The sequence below is a fragment of the Neoarius graeffei genome, chromosome 23 (genome assembly GCF_027579695.1).
Source record: "Neoarius graeffei isolate fNeoGra1 chromosome 23, fNeoGra1.pri, whole genome shotgun sequence".
In the NCBI taxonomy this organism is placed as follows: Eukaryota; Metazoa; Chordata; class Actinopteri; order Siluriformes; family Ariidae; genus Neoarius; species Neoarius graeffei.
In genome coordinates, this window is record NC_083591.1 from 51,878,736 (window position 1) to 51,899,494 (window position 20,759).

The following is a 20,759-nucleotide window of genomic DNA, read 5'->3' on the forward strand; positions in this document are numbered from 1 at the left end:
GAAACAGCCAGACAGATAGAAAGAAAGGAGACAAAAAGGAAGGAAGGAAGGAAGGAAGGAAGGAAGGAAGGAAGGAAGGAAGGAAGGAAGGAGACAGACAGGAAAAAGAAAGACAGACAGACAGATAGACAAAGAGAAAGAAAGAAAGAAAGAAAGAAAGAAAGAAAGAAAGAAAGAAAGAAAGAAAGAAAGAAAGAAATAGATAGAAGCAAGAAACAGCCAGACAGATAGACAGAAAGAAAGGAGACAAAAAGGAAGGAAGGAGACAGACAGAAAAAAGAAAGACAGACAGACAGATAGACAAAGAGGCAGAAAGAAAGAAAGAAAGAAAGAAAGAAAGAAAGAAAGAAAGAAAGAAAGAAAGAAAGAAAGAAAGAATACAGGCTGAAAGAGATAGAGAGAAGAAAGAAACAGCCAGACAGATAGACAGAAAGGAGACAAAAAGGAAGGAAGGAAGGAAGGAAGGAAGGAAGGAAGGAAGGAAGGAGGACAAAAAGAAAAAAAACAGACAGACTGACAGACAAAGAGACAGAAAGAAAGAAAGAAAGAAAGAAAGAAAGAAAGAAAGAAAGAAAGAAAGAAAGAAAGAAAAAGAAAGATTGACAGACAAAGATAAAAAGAAAGAAAGAAAGAAAGAAAGAAAGAAAGAAAGAAAGAAAGAAAGAAAGAAAGAAAGAACAAACATACAGACAGACAAAGAAAGAAAGAAAGAAAGTTGTACTTTTCTGTGTTAAAGACAGATGTGCGTACTCTACAGTGGTACAGAAATGATTTGCATTAGAACGCATCCTGAGCTTTGCCCCGCAGAGCACGGACGGCCCTGACGCCAGCTAAAGGTGTGTTCGTACTTGCAGTAGTGTCGCCGGAGCCACCAGCTGAACTGTGTGTGACACTCGGAGCAATACGGAAGCTCTCGGTCCGACTGCTCCTCAGCTCTCAGCTTCTGCTCAAACTCCAGAGCATCCGATTTCTGCCACAGAGCATCTTTCTCCCTGCAGGGGGCACCAAAGAGCCACACATCAACATGACTGTACACTGGCTGCCATACTGACACTCAAATTCCTGTTCGATGTCAGACACATTTGGGGAAAATATACATCTTGTTTATTTATTTTTTAAATTAAAGATGTAGATTTTGGAAGGGACACTGCAGGAAGACACGAGTACCGAATAAGCTCGATAAGTCTTTCCTCCAGGTTTCTCTTTGTGCGGTACAGATCATCGATTTCTGCAGACGACTTGAGATCGCATGTCTCCTTCTCCATGACCGTTCTGCGCAGGTTCTCACTCAGGTCCTGACACGCTTTCTGAGTGAGAGCAATTTCCTCCTGAGCCCTGACATGAACACAAAACCACAAGTATGGACCACGCCATCGAAATTCCACAGAGCACAAGTAGCTGTGTAAATGCGTAAATTCACTTGGCCAAACTGCACCGCATTTGGTTGAGCTGTTCCTCTTTCTGCTGAAGCAACAAGTCAGATTTCACAATGCAGGCGTTCTTCTCCTCAAGCGTCTCACTGTGATTGGTGTTACTGGACTTAACACACAAAATACACACAAATGTATACCTCCATACACTATATGTGCTTATGCAGTGCTTTTAAAAAATTAAATGGTTGAAATATTACCGTAATCATGTCTATTTTGCTGTTTTGTTTTTTTGTTTTATTTATTTATTTATTTATTATTTATATAAAGCTGTTTTCAGATGCTTTCTGTTAAATAATTAATATTGTCTTCTTTACATGTTTTATAATCTTTACTTTTACAGTCTTTGCATGTTTCAAATTTTACTTAACTTTTATTCTATTTTATTCTGCTGCTTTTTTTCCCTATTTGAACTTCTACTTCATTTTATTATTTTATTTCTACTATTGTTTAATTCGTATTATATTTCTTCCCATTTATTTCATGTAATTTTATTCTCTATTGTTTACTGTTTTGCTTTTACTTCTGTAAAGCACATTGAACTGCCACTGTGTATGAAATGTGCTATATAAATAAACTTGCCTTGCCTTATTCCAACTTACTTTGATTTTCTGGATTTTCCCTGATGTTCCCCCTAATTTAGTCTTGGTCAGTTCTCACCCACCAGTTCGGTCTCCCCTATCTTGTGCCAGCTACCAGTTCAGGACGGTGAAAGCACTTGTTTTGAGATACATGAAACCAGTCAACCACATCTTTTCAAACTGCTAAGGCCCTGGTCACACTACAGCTCACGATGGGTTTAATTTGCGAATACTTGGCGATGAAAAACTGGTAGCATCGCCACTAATCATGCAATAACACCGATTGTTCGCCAAGCTTCGCGAGTTGTTTTGTAGTGCATCTCCGCCTCATTGAGTGGCCGAAAACATCACGAAAAATTGCAATACATGCATTGAAATTTGGTGGCGATGTTTTTGCTGGCAAACTAAGTGGTGAATACTTGCAGATGGGTTTGGGAACATTTCCTGAAGCCCAGGGAACCTTCTTCAAGCCTCTTGAGATGTTTCAAATCCATGTCCCTGATGCTCGCTGTTGCCTCATCAACACATCAAAGCCTAACCTTCCCCGAGACTTAAAACTTGCATTTACATTTGGGGATCCTTCGGAGTGTGTTGTGCGCGCAATCGGGACCCAGTCGTTATGGGAAAACCCCTGATGCTGATTTGAGCGCAATCAGCACATGCATATAAGGACGCTGCTTTCACACAGACTTTGCAAGTATTCTGTCAGGTATGTGGTGGTAGATGGATTTAAGTGCAGGAAGAGCGCTTATTAGCAGGCGTGATATTTACAAAAACAAAAATGAAATCAAAAGCAGAGTCATAATAAACATGGCTAGAAACAAATGTGACAGTGATAATGATAATGCTTCGCAAAGCCTCTGTCCTTATATGCACGTGCTGATTGCTCTCAAATCAGCTTCAGGTGTTTCCCATAACGGCTGGGTACTGTGAGCGAGCGTGGCCGCTTGAGTGCACGAAGGCGTGACAGTCAAATATTTGCCTGCTGTGTGACCACAACTTTTATCTCGCCTGTACAGTGGTGCTTGAAAGTTTGTGAACCCTTTAGAATTTTCTATATTTCTGCATAAATATGACCTAAAACATCATCAGATTTTCACACAAGTCCTAAAAGTAGATAAAGAGAACCCAGTTAAACAAATGAGACCAAAATATTATACTTGGTCATTTATTTACTGAGGAAAACAATCCAGTATTGCATATCTGTGAGTGGCAAAAGTATGTGAACCTCTAGGATTAGCAGTTAATTTGAAGGTGAAATTAGAGTCTGGTGTTTTCAATCAATGGGATGACAATCAGGTGTGAGTGGGCACCCTGTTTTATTTAAAGAACAGGGATCTATCAAAGTCTGATCTTCACAACACATGTTTGTGGAAGTGTATCATGGCACGAACAAAGGAGATTTCTGAGGACCTCAGAAAAAGCGTTGTTGATGCTCATCAGGCTGGAAAAGGTTACAGAACCATCTCTAAAGAGTTTGGACTCCACCCATCCACAGTCAGACAGATTGTGTACAAATGGAGGAAATTCAAGACCATTGTTCCCCTCCCCAGGAGTGATCGACCAACAAAGATCACTCCAAGAGCAAGGCGTGTAATGGTCGGCGAGGTCACAAAGGACCCCAGGGTAACTTCTAAGTAACTGAAGGCCTCTCTCACATTGGCTAATGTTAATGTTCATGAGTCCACCATCAGAACACTGAACAACAATGGTGTGCACGGCAGGGTTGCAAGGAGAAAGCCACCGCTCTCCAAAAAGAACATTGCTGCTCATTTGCAGTTTGCTAAAGATCACGTGGACAAGCCAGAAGGCTATCGGAAAAATGTTTTGTGGATGAGACCAAAATAGAACTTTCTGGTTTAAATGAGAAGCGTTATGTTTGGAGAAAGGAAAACACTGCATTCCAGCATAAGAACCTTATCCCATCTGTGAAACATGGTGGTGGTAGTATCATGGTTTGGGCCTGTTTTGCTGCATCTGGGCCAGGACGGCTTGCCATCATTGATGGAACAATGAATTCTGAATTATACCAGTGAATTCTAAAGGAAAATGTCAGGACATCTGTCCATGAACTGAATCTCAAGACAATGACCCTAAGCACACAAGTCGTTCTACCAAAGAATGGTTAAAGAAGAATAAAGTTAATGTTTTGGAATGGCCAACTCAAAGTCTTGACCTTAATCCAATCGAAATGTTGTGGAAGGACCTGAAGAGAGCAGTTCATGTGAGGAAACCCACCAACATCCCAGAGTTGAAGCTGTTCTGTACAGAGGAATGGGCTAAAATTCCTCCAAGCCGGTGTGCAGGACTGATCAACAGTTACCGCAAACGTTTAGTTGCAGTTATTGCTGCACAAGGGGGTCACACCAGATACTGAAAGCAAAGGTTCACATACTTTTGCCACTCACAGATATGTAATATTGGATTATTTTCCTCAATAAATAAATGACCGAGTATAATATTTTTGTCTCATTTGTTTAACTGGGTTCTCTTTATCTACTTTTAGGACTTGTGTGAAAATCTGATGATGTTTTAGGTCATATTTATGCAGAAATATAGAAAATTCTAAAGGGTTCACAAACTTTCAAGCACCACTGTATGTAACATCAGCTGGGCTCATTAATATTAATGTAACTTATGTTTTATTAATTTTGGAATCTGAAATCTTGATCACAAGAAAAATGCACTTAACTGTTCAACCCTACTATGAGATTCGTTTGAAATTGATTTTAAGAAGAAGAAGAAACCTTTATTCGTCACATGCACACTTCAAGCACAGTGAAATTCATCCTCTGCATTTAACCCATCTAAAGCAGTGAACACATGCACAACGGCTTTCTATGTTTCTGTGAGCTTCCTGCCTGTGTGGATATCCTGCCTCTGCTTATGGATATCAAACATATCAAAAGTACAAGCTAATCAGCAACAGATGTGGCAGCTCCAGGCAACATCTCTGGAGAAAACCTACCTCAAGCTCTGCCAGTCGGGTCTCCAGGGTGGACACTTTTCCCTGCTCTGCTTCCATCTGAGACCTTGTGCTCAGCAGCTCCTCATTCAGAACCTGCAGACATGGAAAAAATATCAGACCTGTGTCGTTGTTTCCAGAGACTTGCATTCTGACCATGATAGAAAGTACACAACAACCACCTTCATCTGGTTTTGGTAGTTCGTGGTTGCCTCGCTCAGCTGATGCCGAAGAGCACTGAGCTCTCTCTGGTTGCTTTTCCGCAAGCTCCTGGCCTCCTCCTGTGCACCCTCAAGCCTCTGCTGGAGTTCCTTCATGGCTTTCGTCCGACTCTCTGCTTGCTTCAACTCCTCTCGGAGGTTAGTGTTGTCTTTTTTCAGGGTCTCCATAGAGTCGCTGAGGGTCTGAGTGTCATTTTGCACCACCAGCAGCTCCTGCAGTTTGGCTGAGAGTTCCTGACAGCGCAACCTCGACTCTTCATTCTGCCCAGTCAGCGTACACACTTGGACACCCAGCTCTGCCATCTCAGTGTTGGCTCTGTGAAGGGCCTCTCGAGACTCTTCATTTTCCAGGGCCAGGGCAGTGTTTTGTCTCTTCAGCACATTAAGCTCCTCCCTCATGGAGTCCAACTCAGTCTGTAGGTTGGCTCGAGCCTGGGCCTCAGTATCCCACTTCTTTTCCAATGTTTCCTCCTTCTCCCGACAGTGCAGGAGCTCTTCTACATGCTGGCGGTTCAGATCCTCCACGTGGGACTTGAGTTGCTCAGTTTGAGCACAAAGGTCTGCCCTGGAGGCCTCAGTTACTTCCTGCAGAGCTTGGATTTTCATCCTCTCTTCTGAGGTCACTTTTAGCTGGGCTCGAAGATCTACAACCTCCTCCTGGAGCCTGGAGACCTCCTTGATGTTTAACTCTAACTGGGCTTCGGCTAGAGCTAGTCTAGAAGCTGCTTCTCCAGTTTCAGAGTGCTGTAATAGGTGGAGATCTTTCTTGTGATCTGTCTGCTCAGTTAGCTCTTCATTTTGATTCTTTACTTCTTGATTAAATATGGTCTTGCTCTCCCTCGAGCTTGGTCCATTATCTAACTCTCCATGTCTCTCCTTCATACTGGCCTCAGTTTTCATCTGAGATTTCTGGGTGTCTTCCTCAAGACACTGGCTCTCCTCCACAAACAACTTCTCTCTTTCCCCTACTGTAAGCCCAGCTGAAGCCAGCTTGGCCTTGATCTGCTTCTCATAGGCTTTTAGAGAGGTCAGTTCTCTCTCCATAGCAGCTTTGGTCTGAGCCAGCTCCTTGTTACTTTCCTCACTCTTCTTTACTGTACTGACCAACTTTGCATTGATCTCCATTAAGCTGACACACTGGGTCTTGTACTCCTCCAGCTTCTTGCCCTGGCTTTCCACGCTCTGTTTTTCTAACTGCTGGATCTTCTGAGTGCTTATCGAGAGCTTGATCTCCTTTGCTTTCAACTGCTCCTGCAGTGATACAATCTGACTATCTAGTGTTTCCTTTAGGCTGCTGCTCTTTTGTTGAAGCTCCTCACGCTCAAGTTGTGCTTTCTTCTTCACCTCCTCTAGCTGTTGGACCCTTTCCTGCAGTGAGCTTTTCATGTCCTGCAGCTGGGTATGCAAGTTCTTTGCCTCCTGTTCTTTCAAAGACAGTGCCTCACTGAGGCGATTAACAGTTGCTTGGAGCTCATCAGCCTGCTGGATTGCAATGGTTCTTTCCTTCTCACTGGATGTACGGAGCTTGACAAGAGCCTCTTCACTCTCTTTCAACTTTTCCCCCTGAGCCTTGAATTCTTGGGCCTGCTTTGCCCAATCCCTGGTTTTACCCCCAGCTTCCAGCTTCTCCACTTCAGCCTCTTGATTGGGTGACTCCTTTGTTGCCTTCCCTGCTTCCTCCTTACATGGCTTTTGATTGGCACTTTCGGCCACAAGTAGCTTCGCTTGGAGATCAGCAACCTTCTGCTTTAATTCTGCAGCTTCATCAGTAAGCTGATGAACCTGCTCTTGAAGTTGTTGTTTCTGTAGCTCGGACTGGTCGAGTTCAACACGTAAGTCATCTACAGCACTATAAGGGAGTTCTCCTAGTTCTCCAAGGTCTGCTTGAAAACTGGTACCCAACTCTGGACCTGGGAGAAATTCCTGTATTTGCTGCAAAAAGAAAAATTAAGGCTACAGGGATTCAGGAAATACATCATTTTACGAATACAAGTCCATCTTGGTTTGAAAGCATCAGTCTTAAACCATGAATGCTCAGCTAGGAAGCTAAGAGGACATGGAAAAAAGGAAAGTGGTGTCGGACTCTTTATTATCCACCTGTGTACTAAGTGGCAAATATGTTTTTCCACGTATAGCTGTATGTTCTCTGGATCCCTTGATCCTTCAAGAAACATGATACACACATTCCTAATTGGCATTAGCACAGAATGGGTGGAGACCTGTGAGTAGCTGCTGACAAGGCTGTTGACACTGGAGCAGCGGCTGGGCGGTCTCCACACATGGGCACCCGACACTGCTGACGCCACGGTTCTCCTACAAATACCAAAGTCAATACAACGGTAATTAACTAAAATAATGCTCTATTCTTCGGGTATGAATATTGACTGAGAATTCATTTTAGTCCTTTCATCAAATATGAGTTCTTTTATCAATAGTACTCATGCATAGTTATGTGTGTTAACAGTACGTATATACAAACTTTTCGATGTAAAATGTGGACATTATGAGAATTTTTGTTTAAATTGCTCAAGCTTTGGCTATGGGTTTCAATTCATTGCTGACTTGTGATGCTATTTGTTAATGAGACTGTCAATGAAGGCGTAGCTCACTCCGGCCTCGTTTAGTCCAGAAGGAACGATCTAAAGTGGACCACCTTGCGCAATAAATGTTGCAAGCTACAGTACCGTTCAAAAGTTTGGGGTCACCCAGACAATTTTGTGTTTTCCATGAAAAGTCACACTTTTATTTACCACCATAAGTTGTAAAATGAATCGAAAATATAGTCAAGACATTTTTCTGGCCATTTTGAGCATTTAATCGACCCCACAAATGTGATGCTCCAGGAACTCAATCTGCTCAAAGGAAGATCAGTTTTATAGCTTCTCTAAAGAGCTCAACTGTTTTCAGCTGTGCTAACATGATCGTACAAGGGTTTTCTAATCATCCATTAGCCTTCTGAGACAATGAGCAAACACATTGTACCATTAGAACACTGGAGTGATAGTTGCTGGAAATGGGCCTCTATACACCTATGGAGATATTGCACCAAAAACCAGACATTTGCAGCTAGAATAGTCATTTACCACATTAGCAATGTATAGAGTGGATTTCTGATTAGTTTAAAGTGATCTGCATTGAAAAGAACAGTGCTTTTCTTTAAAAAAATAAGGACATTTCAAAGTGACCCCAAACTTTTGAACGGTAGTGTATATACAAGCTATAGCCACCCTAGGAATACCGACCTATTTGTCAGAAAGAATCCAAAAGGGTGAGGAATTAACCGAGAAGAAGCGATTTTTGTTGAACTACTCATTAAGGCTTAATTTGTCCATCCATCCATTATCTGGGTCGCAGGCAAGCTGGAGCCTATCCCAGCTGACTATGGGCGAGAGGCAGGGTACACCCTGGACAAGTCACCAGGTCATCGCAGGGCTGACACATAGACACAGACAACCATGCACACCCTCATCTACGGTCAATTTAGAGCCACCAAATAGCCTAACCTGCATGTCTTTGGACTGTAGGGGAAACCGGAGCACCCAGAGGGAACCCACGCAGACATGGGGAGAACATGCAAACTCCACACAGAAAGGCTCTCGTCAGCCACTGGGCTCGAACCCAGGACCTTCTTGCTATGAGGCGACAGTGCTAACCACTACACCACTGTGCCGCCCCTTAATTAGTCCATAACTTCATTAATAATCGTAATGAAGCAAATCTGGGTAGAAGTTCTATGCACCCTAGGTACCTCTACCTTCATGCTAGAAAAAAAAAATCAAAATCAGTGAAGAACTGAGGAAGAAGAAGCGATGTGTGTGGAAACTCCTCGTTAGGGATTGGTTAATTACTCCATATCTTCATTATTAATTGCAATTATGCAAATTTGGGTAGAAGCTATATGCAGCCCAGGCAAACCCACCTTCCTGCCAAAAAGAATAAAAATCATTGAAGAACTGAAAGAGAAGACACGATTTTCGTGAAACATGGACGATGATGGACGGATAACACATGATGGCATAAACTCATCGCCTGTCGGCCGGATGAGCTAAATAATAATGTTCCATGTTAATCTATTTATTTACATTAAAAATAACAAAATCAAAACCTTTCTGAAAAGAAAAAAAAGTTTGTGTACTAGAAGCGGTCTCAAAAATGTCCTTTTTACGTAACCTTTGACGAAATGCCTACGTCCCAAACATGGTTAATTGTGGGCACGTGTGTAATGTGTGTACGTGTGTAATGAGCCGTGACACGCACGCACATGATGCCTATGAATGATTGGTATTCTTTAAACCTGATTACTTGTGTGTATGATGCTAGAGCAGCCCCGATGATATTGTGCATGCAAGAATTCATAAACAGACATAACTTTTATGCGATGTTGTAAAAATCGCCCTATTTATTTGCACGCTTGGTGAGAGCAAAAGAAACTCATCAGCAGTTGCATGTTGGTTGATTACCACAAGAGGATGTTGTGAGAGCCAGGAAAGCACTGTGTTTCGCTGAGGTGAAATAAACAGGAAAGACATGCTGTGCACAGTGAAAACTGATGTAACAGGTTTGAGTAGCTTTAAACGCAGTGCAAGAGTCAAGCCAAACCACGTCTTTATATAAAACTCAGATACAGAATTGTCGGGGCTGAAAATAAATAAGTGAATGATGGCGGCATTCAACAGCAAGGGTGGAGCTAAAAATTTTAAAGGGTCACATGCAAGGTCCCAAATAAGCAACTAACATGACTGAATGGCGACAGCAATTACGTTTATGGGTTAATTAATGTCTATAAATAAAATAATTGCAAGGGGTTCTGTCTTATGTCGTTTCACTTCACAATACTGCTTTTGACTTGCACCACAGACTCTGTACAGACGCATGTGACACCTAAACGCATGAGGTTGGACACGATACAACAGAGGAGCTACTACAGAAGTCATACTGGTTTATGTTTTGGAAAATGGGGTCTCTAAACTACGGCCGGGTTTTGTCATAGGTTTATTGGCTCTGTTACAGTATTTGGATAGAGTTGGAAGCAAAGCTGTTTGCGCTCTCTGGTACCCCTTTTCCACCAAATCAGTTCCAGGGCTGGTTCGGAGCCAGTGCTGGTGCTGGTTCACAACTCGTTCAACTTGCGAGCCAGCTGAGAACCAGTTTGCTTTTCCATAGCTCGCGGTGCTAAGCGGAGCCACGTCATTACGTCGCTGTATACGTCAGTTACGGCGCTACGTTTACATAAACCTTGGCGCGAATATCAAAGCAAAAACAACACGGAAGAAGCAGCAGCGGCAACAACAACAATAATAATGGATGACTTCGCGTTTGTACAGCTGCTGCTTCTCGTCACTTAAAAATGGCGATCTTTCGCGGTCTTGTTATTGTTGTTGGGCTTAACAACTCCGCCCCCCCCCCCGCTGACGTAAGCGGTTCTTTCCTCTGGCCCAGCAGAGAGTTGGTGCTAGCCTGGAATCGGTTTTTCTGGCCCCAGAGCCAGTTCTTTGTCAGTGGAAACAGAAAACCCGGTTCCAAACTAAGCACTGGCCCCGAACCAGCCCTGGAACTGCTTTGGTGGAAAAGGGGCATGGGTGGAAGGGTTGGCATTTTCTAGACCTTGACCTGCCAGTTGAAAACCCTGTTCTGCAGTATGTGCAAGATCTTTTTGCATAAGCATAGACCAGAAGACTTCCTGAACAACCTGGCAAAGGTGGGCCACTCGGAGTCTAGATCGTATCCTCTGGATGCCACATCAAACTGGATTTGGTTCAGCTCATACAGGTGATTAACGATGTCAACGTTGAGGTGGGGCTTCAGAAAAGGACTGCGGGCGTAGTACCAGTCACTGCATTGAAAAATCAAAGGACAGAGTCACTGGATGGGATGAAACCTGGCACAAAAATAAACAACTTCCAAATGATAGTTTAAAAAAAAAAAGTGACATTCTACTCGTCAACAAGTCACACTTATTCCAAGAGAGGAAGAGAAAATTATTCTCAAATGTCAGGCAGAAGTAAAACTGAGGCAGTTGAAATAAATCAGAAAACAAGGGATGTGCTGAACTTTCTGTAGAGTGTTTAGCGCAAAAAAAAAAAGAAGCTTACAAAAAAGGAAAAAGTCATAACTGGTTGTGTGATTAAAAATGTATAAAATGTCCCTCTATATATACTATATTTGCACACACGAATCAGCCATAACATTTAAACCACTTACAGGTGAAGTGAATAACATTGATTATCTCGTTACAATTGGTGCTAGTGAAAAGTCAGTTCTCGAACTTGATGTGCTGGAAGCGGGAAAAATGGGCAAAGATAAAGCCTCTGACACGGGCCAAATTGTGCTGGCTAGACGACTGGGTCTGAGCATCTCCAAAACAGTGAGTCTTGTAGGGTGTTCCTGGTATGTAATGGTTAATATCTACCAAAAGTGGTCCAAGGAAGGACAACTGGTGAACCGGTGACAGGGTCATGGGTGCCTGAGGCTCACTGATGTGCATGGGTAGTGAAGGCTAGCCCATATGGCCCAGTCCCACAGAAGTGCTGGGCATTGGTGAGTCTGTGGTACACTCCTCGCCTGCCACGTAGGAGGCCTGCGCACGATTCCCGGCCAATGCAGTGCGAACTTTTGGCGGCATGGTGGTGTAAGTGCTTAGCAAGAAGGTTCTGGGTTTGAGCCCAGTGGCCGACGGGGGCTTTCTGTGTGGAGTTTGCATGTTTTCCCTGTGTCTGCGTGGGTTTCCTCCACAGTTCAAAGACATGTAGTTAGGTTAACATGGGGCGGCCTTGGGCTGAAGTGCCCTTGAGCAAGATATCTAACCCCTAACTGCTCCCTGGGCACTGTAGTACGGCTGCCCACTGCTCTGGGTGTGTGTGCGCGTGTGTTCACTGCTTCAGATGGGTTAAATGCAGCGGATGAATTTCACTGTGCTTGAGTGTGCATGTGACAAATAATGGCTTCTTTAAGCTACCGTAGCCCGCATTGCTGAAAAAGTTCATGCTGGCTATGACAGGAAGGTGTCAGAACACACAGTGCATCACAGCGTGCTGTATAGACCCCTTTCACTGACGTCACCCGAAACCGGAAGTAAACAGACCCTGCGCCATTTTGGAAGACCAACAAACTCGTGATTAGGAGGAAATAAGTGAACCCACGAGAATAAAGTGGAGTGGCAAACGACTTAAACAAACAAATCTGAGCTGTTTAATTTATGATTTATTGGCCCAACAGTCGGCACGGTGGTGTAGTGGTTAGCGCTGTCGCCTCACAGCAAGAAGGTCCTGGGTTCGAGCCCCGGGGCTGGCAAGGGCCTTTCTGTGTGGAGTTTGCATGTTCTCCCCGTGTCCGCGTGGGTTTCCTCCGGGTGCTCCGGTTTCCCCCACAGTCCAAAGACATGCAGGTTAGGTTAACTGGTGACTCTAAATTGAGCGTAGGTGTGAATGTGAGTGTGAATGGTTGTCTGTGTCTATGTGTCAGCCCTGTGATGACCTGGCGACTTGTCCAGGGTGTACCCCACCTTTCGCCCGTAGTCAGCTGGGATAGACTCCAGCTTGCCTGCGACCCTGTAGAAGGATAAAGCGGCTAGAGATAATGAAATGAGATGAGATGAGATGAGATGGCCCAACAGTAGACTTGAAAGAAACCTGTGTGAGACTTGGCAAAAAACTGTGGATATAATGGATAAGTCTGTGCATGATCTGCGGACACTTTGAGGTAAGCAAACGCAAGAAATTCAGATTTAAAACATGCTAAATTGGCCCCAAGTTGATAACTGTATGAGGAGCAAGCCTCCCAGACTTCTACAATTTAATAATAATAATAATAATTTAGGATGGTTTGGGGCTTGCTCGCTGCTGCCAGGTTGGTTGTTGAGTAGCCTGACTGTTTTTTTTTTTTCCTTGCGTGTGGTATCACTGTTGACGCGAGGTTGTTTTTTTGAACATGCCAATGTGGACATGATTTCCCCTGATGAGTTATGACTTCAGACGCGATGCGTGTGTGGAGGTGTGGAGTCCGCGTGATATGTGCGTAAGATAGGCTTCTCATGTGTTTGGAGATCTGCGCTCTGAGACAAGCGCAAGCACCCCCCCAGGGAAAAAAAGGGACCCCCCCGAAAATATCGGCATAGTTCGAACACTGAGTGTAGGCACTGGGTGTAAACAACAAATAGTTTACAATGTCTGGGTAGCAAACAGATGGCAGAATTGGTGTCCGGTCCTCCTTACGTATGTTTCCATTCTCCCTTGCCCCGAGTCTTATCATATGGGTCAAACCCATCCATCACAGCCAGTTTCTCCACATACCGTGCCCTTTCTGCAACTGGTAATGTACTCACATAACCCGAATTATCATCCATCGTGTCACTTTACTCTCGCTCGTACTTTGTTTTATATTGTGAGTACATGTACTTGGTCTTCCAATATGGTGCCTAACAAAATCTTGCGGCGCGGTGACGTCATGTGAAAGGGGTCTATACAGGGCCACATAGTATGTGCCTCTCTCTCTCAAAAGTCACACTTGGAAGACGCTCTGGACTCTTACAGTAATGCTTTTATGGCTGAGGACTACAGTTGACTTGCTAACTTTAGGACTGCAGCTGCCATGAACAGTTTTGCACTCAAGTTTCCATCAGTGAACAGTTTACAACATCAGTAAAACAGGTTTCATGTTAAAACTGTTATAAATCACGTTGTCTGCTATCACTCAAATGAGGATGGGTTCCCTTTTGAGTCCGGTTCCTCTCGAGGTTTCTTCCTCATGTCGTCTGAGGGAGTTTTTCCTTGCCACCGTAGCCACAGGCTTCTCATTGGGGATAGACTCGGGATAAAATCATCTCATGTTTAAAGTCATTAAAACTCTGTAAAGCTGCTTTGCGACAACGTCTATTGTTAAAAGCGCTATAAAAATAAACCTGACATTGCTGCAAAGCGGTCAGGTTGCCCATGCTGACCCCTAAAATGGGCACGTGAGCATCATAACTGGACCATGGAGAAAGGAAGCAGGTGAAATCACATTTTCCCCCCTGGGGAAGAAGTGGCACCAGGATGCACTATGGGAAGAAGACAAGCCAATGGAGGCAGCATGATGCTCCAGGCAATGTTCTATTACATTACAGGCATTTCACAGACACTCTTACAACATACCCAGAGCAGCCTGGGGAGCAGTTGGGGGTTAGATGCCTTGCTTCAACCATCCCTGCTGGTCCAGGGAATCAAACTGGCAACCTTTCGGTCCCAAAGCTGCTTCTCTAACCATTAGGCCACTGTTTCCTTGTGCTAACATTGGTAAACCTTGGGTCATGTGGATGTTACTTTGACACGTACCACCTCCCGAAACATTTCTGCAGACCAAGTACATCCCTTCATGGCAATGGTATTCCCTCATGGCAGTGACCTCTTTCAGCAGGATAATGCGCCCTGCCATATTGCAAAAATTGCTCAGGAATGGTTCAAGGAGCATGACAAAGAGTTCAAGGTGTTGACTTGGCCTCCAAATTCCCCAGACCTCAATCCGATCAAGGATCTGTGATGGGATGTGCTGGGTAAACGAGTCCAATCCATGGAGGCACCACCTCGTAACTTACAGAACTTAAAAAGATTTGCTGCTAACATCTTGGTTCCAGATACCATAACACACCTTCAGAGGTCTTGTAGGGTCCATGTCTCGATGGGATTGTTTTGGTAGCACAATATTAGGCAGGCATGGACGCCTCCCTGGGGAGGTGTTCCAGGCATATCCCCCAGGGAGGAGGCCCCGGGGAAGACCCAGGACACGCTAGAGGGACTATGTCTCTCAGCTGGCTTGGGAACGCCTCGGTGTTCTTCCCGAGTTGCTGGCCGAGGTGTCTGGGGAAAGGGAAGTTTGGGCTTCCATGCTCAGACTGCTGCCTCCGCAACCCGGCCCCAGATAAAGCGGAAGAAGATGAAACGAGACGAGACGAGAATATTAGGCAGGTGGTTTTAACGTTATGGCTGATCAGTGTGTATATAATAAAAAAGTATCAACCTGTACCATTGTGAAATAGATGTACTTTACGGCAGCTGTTATTTAAATTTACAGTATTTAATTATTTTTTTAATAAAATAAAATGTGATCACTTTAAATAAAACAAGCGTAACAATTTTGGTCACACAAGTTCAATGCCCTAATGTTAATGCATACATTAATAGAGCAAAAGATTAACTTGAAATGCACTACTTCCTTGTATGTGTTTGTTTTTCTCCAGTGTACTCTTATAGACGTGGCATGTTTCCCCATTCCTGGTGTCCGTTATGTAGTTTTAGCTTTCAGTTCAGTTTACTGATCCTGCACGCTACATAAAGGCACCTGTGGTTCTGGTTTAAATGACGGCGCCTGCTCATTTTACGCAGACACAAGCCTGTAGTGTACAGTGTTTACACCATGCACGGACAAGAACGTAGGACTGATTCTGCAGAGGTTAAGCGTTTCCAAAAACATCAGAACATCAGTCTGGTCTATTTGTACAGTACATCACAATATGGCATCATCTGAAGCTGTGTTTCCTGTTACTATAATGACTATCTGTGGCCTGAAAAAAGCATACTACACTACATTACTACAGTATGTACGAAACCATAGGAGAAGTGCACAATACTGTTGCACATGCTAAGAGAAATTAATAAACTGTTTTAGAATCAGAGTACACGCAAGACCCAATTATGTACAGTACACTTTAATAGGAACCTTGTCTTGATTCTAAGATTCCTGTTCTTGGCTGGTAGGAGTAGGAGTGGAACCCAATGTGCTCTTCTGTTGCATGCTGAGATGCTTTTCTGCTCAACACGGTTGTAAAGAGTTGCTATGGGTTACTATATCCTTCCTGGCCAAAAAGCTCGAACCAATCTGGCCATTTTCTGATCTCTGACCTCGCTTATCAACAAGGCGTTTGTTTACTTTCCAGCCACAGAACTGTCGCCCACTCACTCGATGTTTTTTTGTTTTTCGCACCATTCTGTGGAGACTGTTCTGTGTGAAAACCCCAGGAGATCAGAAGCAGTTTCAGAAACACTCAAATCAGTCCGTCTGGTTAGCACCAACACCCATGCCGCGGTGAAAGAAAGTCACACTTTGAGATCACAATTTTTTTCCCCCGTTCTGATGTCTGAATTAAGTGAACATTAATAACTGAAGCTCTTGAGTTGTATCTGCGTGATTTCACATGTTGTGCTGCTGTCAAGCGATCGGCCGATTAGAGAACTGCATAAAATAAAACAGCAGGTTGATGGTGGGGTGTTCCTAAGAAAGTGGCCGGTGAGTATAGGTGTGTATGATGCACATATAATACTGTCGTCCGAATACACTACCGTTCAAAAGTTTGGGGTCACCCAGACAATTTTGTGTTTTCCATGAAAAGTCACACTTTTATTTACCACCATAAGTTGTAAAATGAATAGAAAATATAGTCAAGACATTTTTCTGGCCATTTTGAGCATTTAATCGACCCCACAAATGCGATAGTCTGGCTAACGCGACTTCAAAGCTCTGCGAGCATTTGGTCTGGCAAAGATATTAAGCCCAACCGTTTCCCAAAGTGCGTGGTTGACCCGCCTCCCTGAAATGCCTCAGTTTGCTACTGGTCGAAGCCAGAAAAGGCTGTGACGAAGCTTAAACCAATCACATCACTCTTTCCTCTGACGCACAGTATGTGACGCGACGGGGCTAACTGGTAGATTAAACTCTTACCGAAGCCGGTCGGGAGCAAGGCGAAAACGTCCTTCTTTTCAATAAATACCTCCAGGGCTGCTCTTTGCTCCGTTTTCAGTGAGAACTTGCTCCATGTTCGTAATGTTTCTAGTGAATGAAGCGCTTCCGGCATAGATTCTGCAAACAATCTATGGCTTCCGGTCGCAGTTCTACTACGTCACTGCCTTGAACACGCCTCTACCCAGGGCCGTTGGAGATGCTCAAAGTTGATTGGCTCCCGATTTTTCGGGAGCTTGGAAGAGCTGTAGATAGCTTGCCTGGCCAGACTAAGCTCGCAACAGGCCCTCGTGTTGCGTCACGCTTAGGATGGGCGGGCCCAGGCTACAAATGCGATGCTCCAGAAACTCAATCTGCTCAAAGGAAGGTCGGTTTTATAGCTTCTCTAAAGAGCTCAACTGTTTTCAGCTGTGCTAACATGATTGTACAAGGGTTTTCTAATCATCCATTAGCCTTCTGAGGCAATGAGCAAACACATTGTACCATTAGAACACTGGAGTGAGAGTTGCTGGAAATGGGCCTCTATACACCTATGGAGATATTGCACCAAAAACCAGACATTTGCAGCTAGAATAGTCATTTACCACATTAGCAATGTATAGAGTGGATTTCTGATTAGTTTAAAGTGATCTTCGTTGAAAAGAACAGTGCTTTTCTTTCAAAAATAAGGACATTTCAAAGTGACCCCAAACTTTTGAACGGTAGTGTATATGGACATGTACTCAAATTAGACCCAAACCCAACTAATCAACAATAAAAAAAAAAAAAAAGTCATGCTATTGCTATTTATTAAATGTAATACAAATCCTGTTGGCTGCTAAAACTATGAAAAGTGTGAAATGAGGTTTATTGGAAACTTGCTGCACTGAATAGCGAAGAAGAGGCGGAGCCACCTGAAGGTTGTTCCCGTCGAGGCTGTTCTGGTGACTCAGCGCCTTGAGGCAATTATTCATCCTCACTCGTAATGACTACATAATCGAGTATAATGTGTGGTCCAATAATAACTGCGCAGTTCATGATTTGAGACACGGCGAGTCATCCAGCGTGCTTACTCATCTCATCACTGACCAGCACCTTCAACAGAATCCCGTGCAAGCAGGATATTTTTAAATGACCGTCAGCCAAAATTATGATCACATGGTTCATTGCGGCGTGCCATTCTCTGCTTCGCGTTAAACATTTTCTTACAGTCATCATGTGTACTTCCTGTTCTCCTACCATGTGACTCTCTGGTTCATCAGGCATTGCTGAAGAGTGTCTGCCAGTCGCTGGTGCACCAGGCAGTAACGGATAAAGGCTCGACCTTTTCCCAGAGACGTCTTCAGCTGCAGCGCATCAAACAAGTCCGTATTCATGAGTTTAAAAAGGAAAGGAAAGGAAAAAAAAAAACATCTGAATGAAATACATGTTTTATTCTTTTCAACACTGATTAAAAACTGAAATCTTGTTATGCTGCAGAAACCCCAAAATGAAACAATAACCTCCAGGGAACTACAGGTTAAAGGTTTTGATCCGACTTACCTGTTCACTCACTACACCGAGTGTGACACGTCATAGCACAGCAGATACCGTAGCAAAACTACACAAAGTGACCAAATTAAAGAACATATGGACAGCTGATTTCATGTCGCAGCTGATGAACACCACACACACACTTCTCATCTCATCTCATTATCTCTAGCCGCTTTATCCTGTTCTACAGGGTCGCAGGCAAGCTGGAGCCTATCCCAGCTGACTACGGGCGAAAGGTGGGGTACACCCTGGACAAGTCGCCAGGTCATCACAGGGCCGACACATAGACACAGACAACCATTCACACTCACATTCACACCTACGGTCAATTTAGAGTCACCAGTTAACCTAACCTGCATGTCTTTGGACTGTGGGGGAAACCGGAGCACCCGGAGGAAACCCACGCGGACATGGGGAGAACATGCAAACTCCACACAGAAAGGCCCTCGCCGGCCACGGGGCTCGAACCCGGACCTTCTTGCTGTGAGGCGACAGCGCTAACCACTACACCACCGTGCCGCCAGATAACTGTTTTGTTATTAAAAAAAATTAAACATCTTATTTTTTTCGCGGCCCGGTTTCCATCAAATCCTGTGCTCTGATTGGCTGGCGAGCCGGTCCCTATCCTATGATAGGGACGCCGGTTATGGACCTCTGGCGACTCGCTCGTTCACAACAACAACAACAACAAACACAGTAGCAATTTTTGTCAACATTTATTTCGCATTTCTCAGGAGAATAGCATTAATTTTACATCATGGATAGCGATAACGGCAGTCTTCACAGCGAAAACGAGTTTTACTACCCTGAGGAAGAAGAAATAAAAGAAAACATTTCAGGAGAAAGCTAAAAACCTCTAACTGTTGCTAACGCCGAGCAAAAACATGGCTGAATCCTGAATGACTCAATTTTGTATCAATAGGGGACTACATAGGCAGCAAAATGTAGTTTTTTTCCTGCCATGGAAGTGCACTTGTATACCGAGGAGGAAGCCATTTGCATTACAGCCGTGAATGAGGATTCAAAATAGCATTATTTACCAGCTTAAGGTCGGTCCGCATGGTGAAATACCGTGACCTCGGCCTCGGTCAGCACTTTCAAGACCTCAGTCATGGTATTTCACGATACGGACCTCCCAGCTGGTAAATAACATTATATATATTATATATATATATATATATATATATATATTTTTTTTTTTAATTAGTTCAAAATTCAAAAGCGGCATGCAAATGTAATAAAGGCACACACGGACTTGTGTCACTTTTCTACGCCGAGTCACATAAAATACTTTGTTTTGAATTCGATAAAATAAATCCCAATTCCACCTTACCTTTGAATAGTTTTAGACCAAACTTCGTAGCATCTTTAGTGCTTTTAAGAACAGCACTTTCTTTCATCATTTGTAATTCTCCCTTTGTCCTCACTTATGGTGACAGACTTGCTGCCATTTTGCGATTTTCTATAATCACGTCCGTATTTATACTAATTAACAGTTATTCCATGAAATCGAGTCGTACATGAGTTGATAGCCGACGAGGCGCGTAGCACCGAGTCGTAAGCCACGTACGACGAGATTGAGAAGAATAACTGTTTTAGTCTATCCACATTCAATGGATTTTGAGAAACAGACTATTTTTATTTTGCAAATTCGATAAAAAGTAAAAACTTTATACAAAACGTCCGACAAAATAATTCCGCTTAGAATGTAAACAAACTGACGAAATGACAGGAGCAATTTGTGAAAAATGTGATAATAATAATAATTATTCCTGAAAAGATACGTTCTTACTATTACAGCAAATACTTTTAGTCCTTTTAAACACTTATTTTAATGCAATACATTAGAGAAAGCCCACAATATATCCATTTACATTCTTATATAGGACAAATACGGCGTGTTGCGTGATGGTCTGGAGTTGAGGTGTGGTGGGTCGTGGGGCGGAGGTGCTGGGGCCCTGGGCCAAGGGCTGTGGGCTGGTTAGCACGCAGGGCCTTCCTCTGCCGTCTCATTGTGGTATATCTTGTGCGGGGGGCGGGACGACACCGTGGTCATACTTGGGTGCCCAGGCAATCCTTATAATCAGTCAGTTAATCAAATTTTTTCTTATTCTTATCCCTATTCTTATTTCCCTTATTATTATCCGACATAAAGATAATATTATTCATTTCCTTTGTAACCCTCCTTCTCTGCGATCTAGCCTCCATCTCCCAGTCCAACAGTAAGTCAGTACTTCTCCTTATATACACTCTCTCACACACACACACGGACATCTCCATATACACATTATTCCTCACTGTTAATTTTGTTTTTTCACTTAACTTTAAATTCGGTGTTGTGTTT

General features: G+C 43.5%; 1 protein-coding gene across 1 annotated transcript in view; it reads right to left on the minus strand.

Moving 5' to 3' along the window:
* Window positions 1–20,759, minus strand: part of fyco1b (FYVE and coiled-coil domain autophagy adaptor 1b) — a 60,453-nt gene that overhangs the window by 23,262 nt on the left and 16,432 nt on the right. The window contains exons 5-12 of the mRNA XM_060906387.1: window positions 18,122–18,228; window positions 10,887–11,030; window positions 7,417–7,510; window positions 5,159–7,129; window positions 4,980–5,072; window positions 1,421–1,539; window positions 1,168–1,335; window positions 849–992 (exon numbers count right to left, since the gene is read on the minus strand). Coding sequence (XP_060762370.1) covers window positions 849–992; window positions 1,168–1,335; window positions 1,421–1,539; window positions 4,980–5,072; window positions 5,159–7,129; window positions 7,417–7,510; window positions 10,887–11,030; window positions 18,122–18,228 — 2,840 coding nt within the window. The remainder of the gene's footprint in view (window positions 1–848; window positions 993–1,167; window positions 1,336–1,420; window positions 1,540–4,979; window positions 5,073–5,158; window positions 7,130–7,416; window positions 7,511–10,886; window positions 11,031–18,121; window positions 18,229–20,759) is intronic.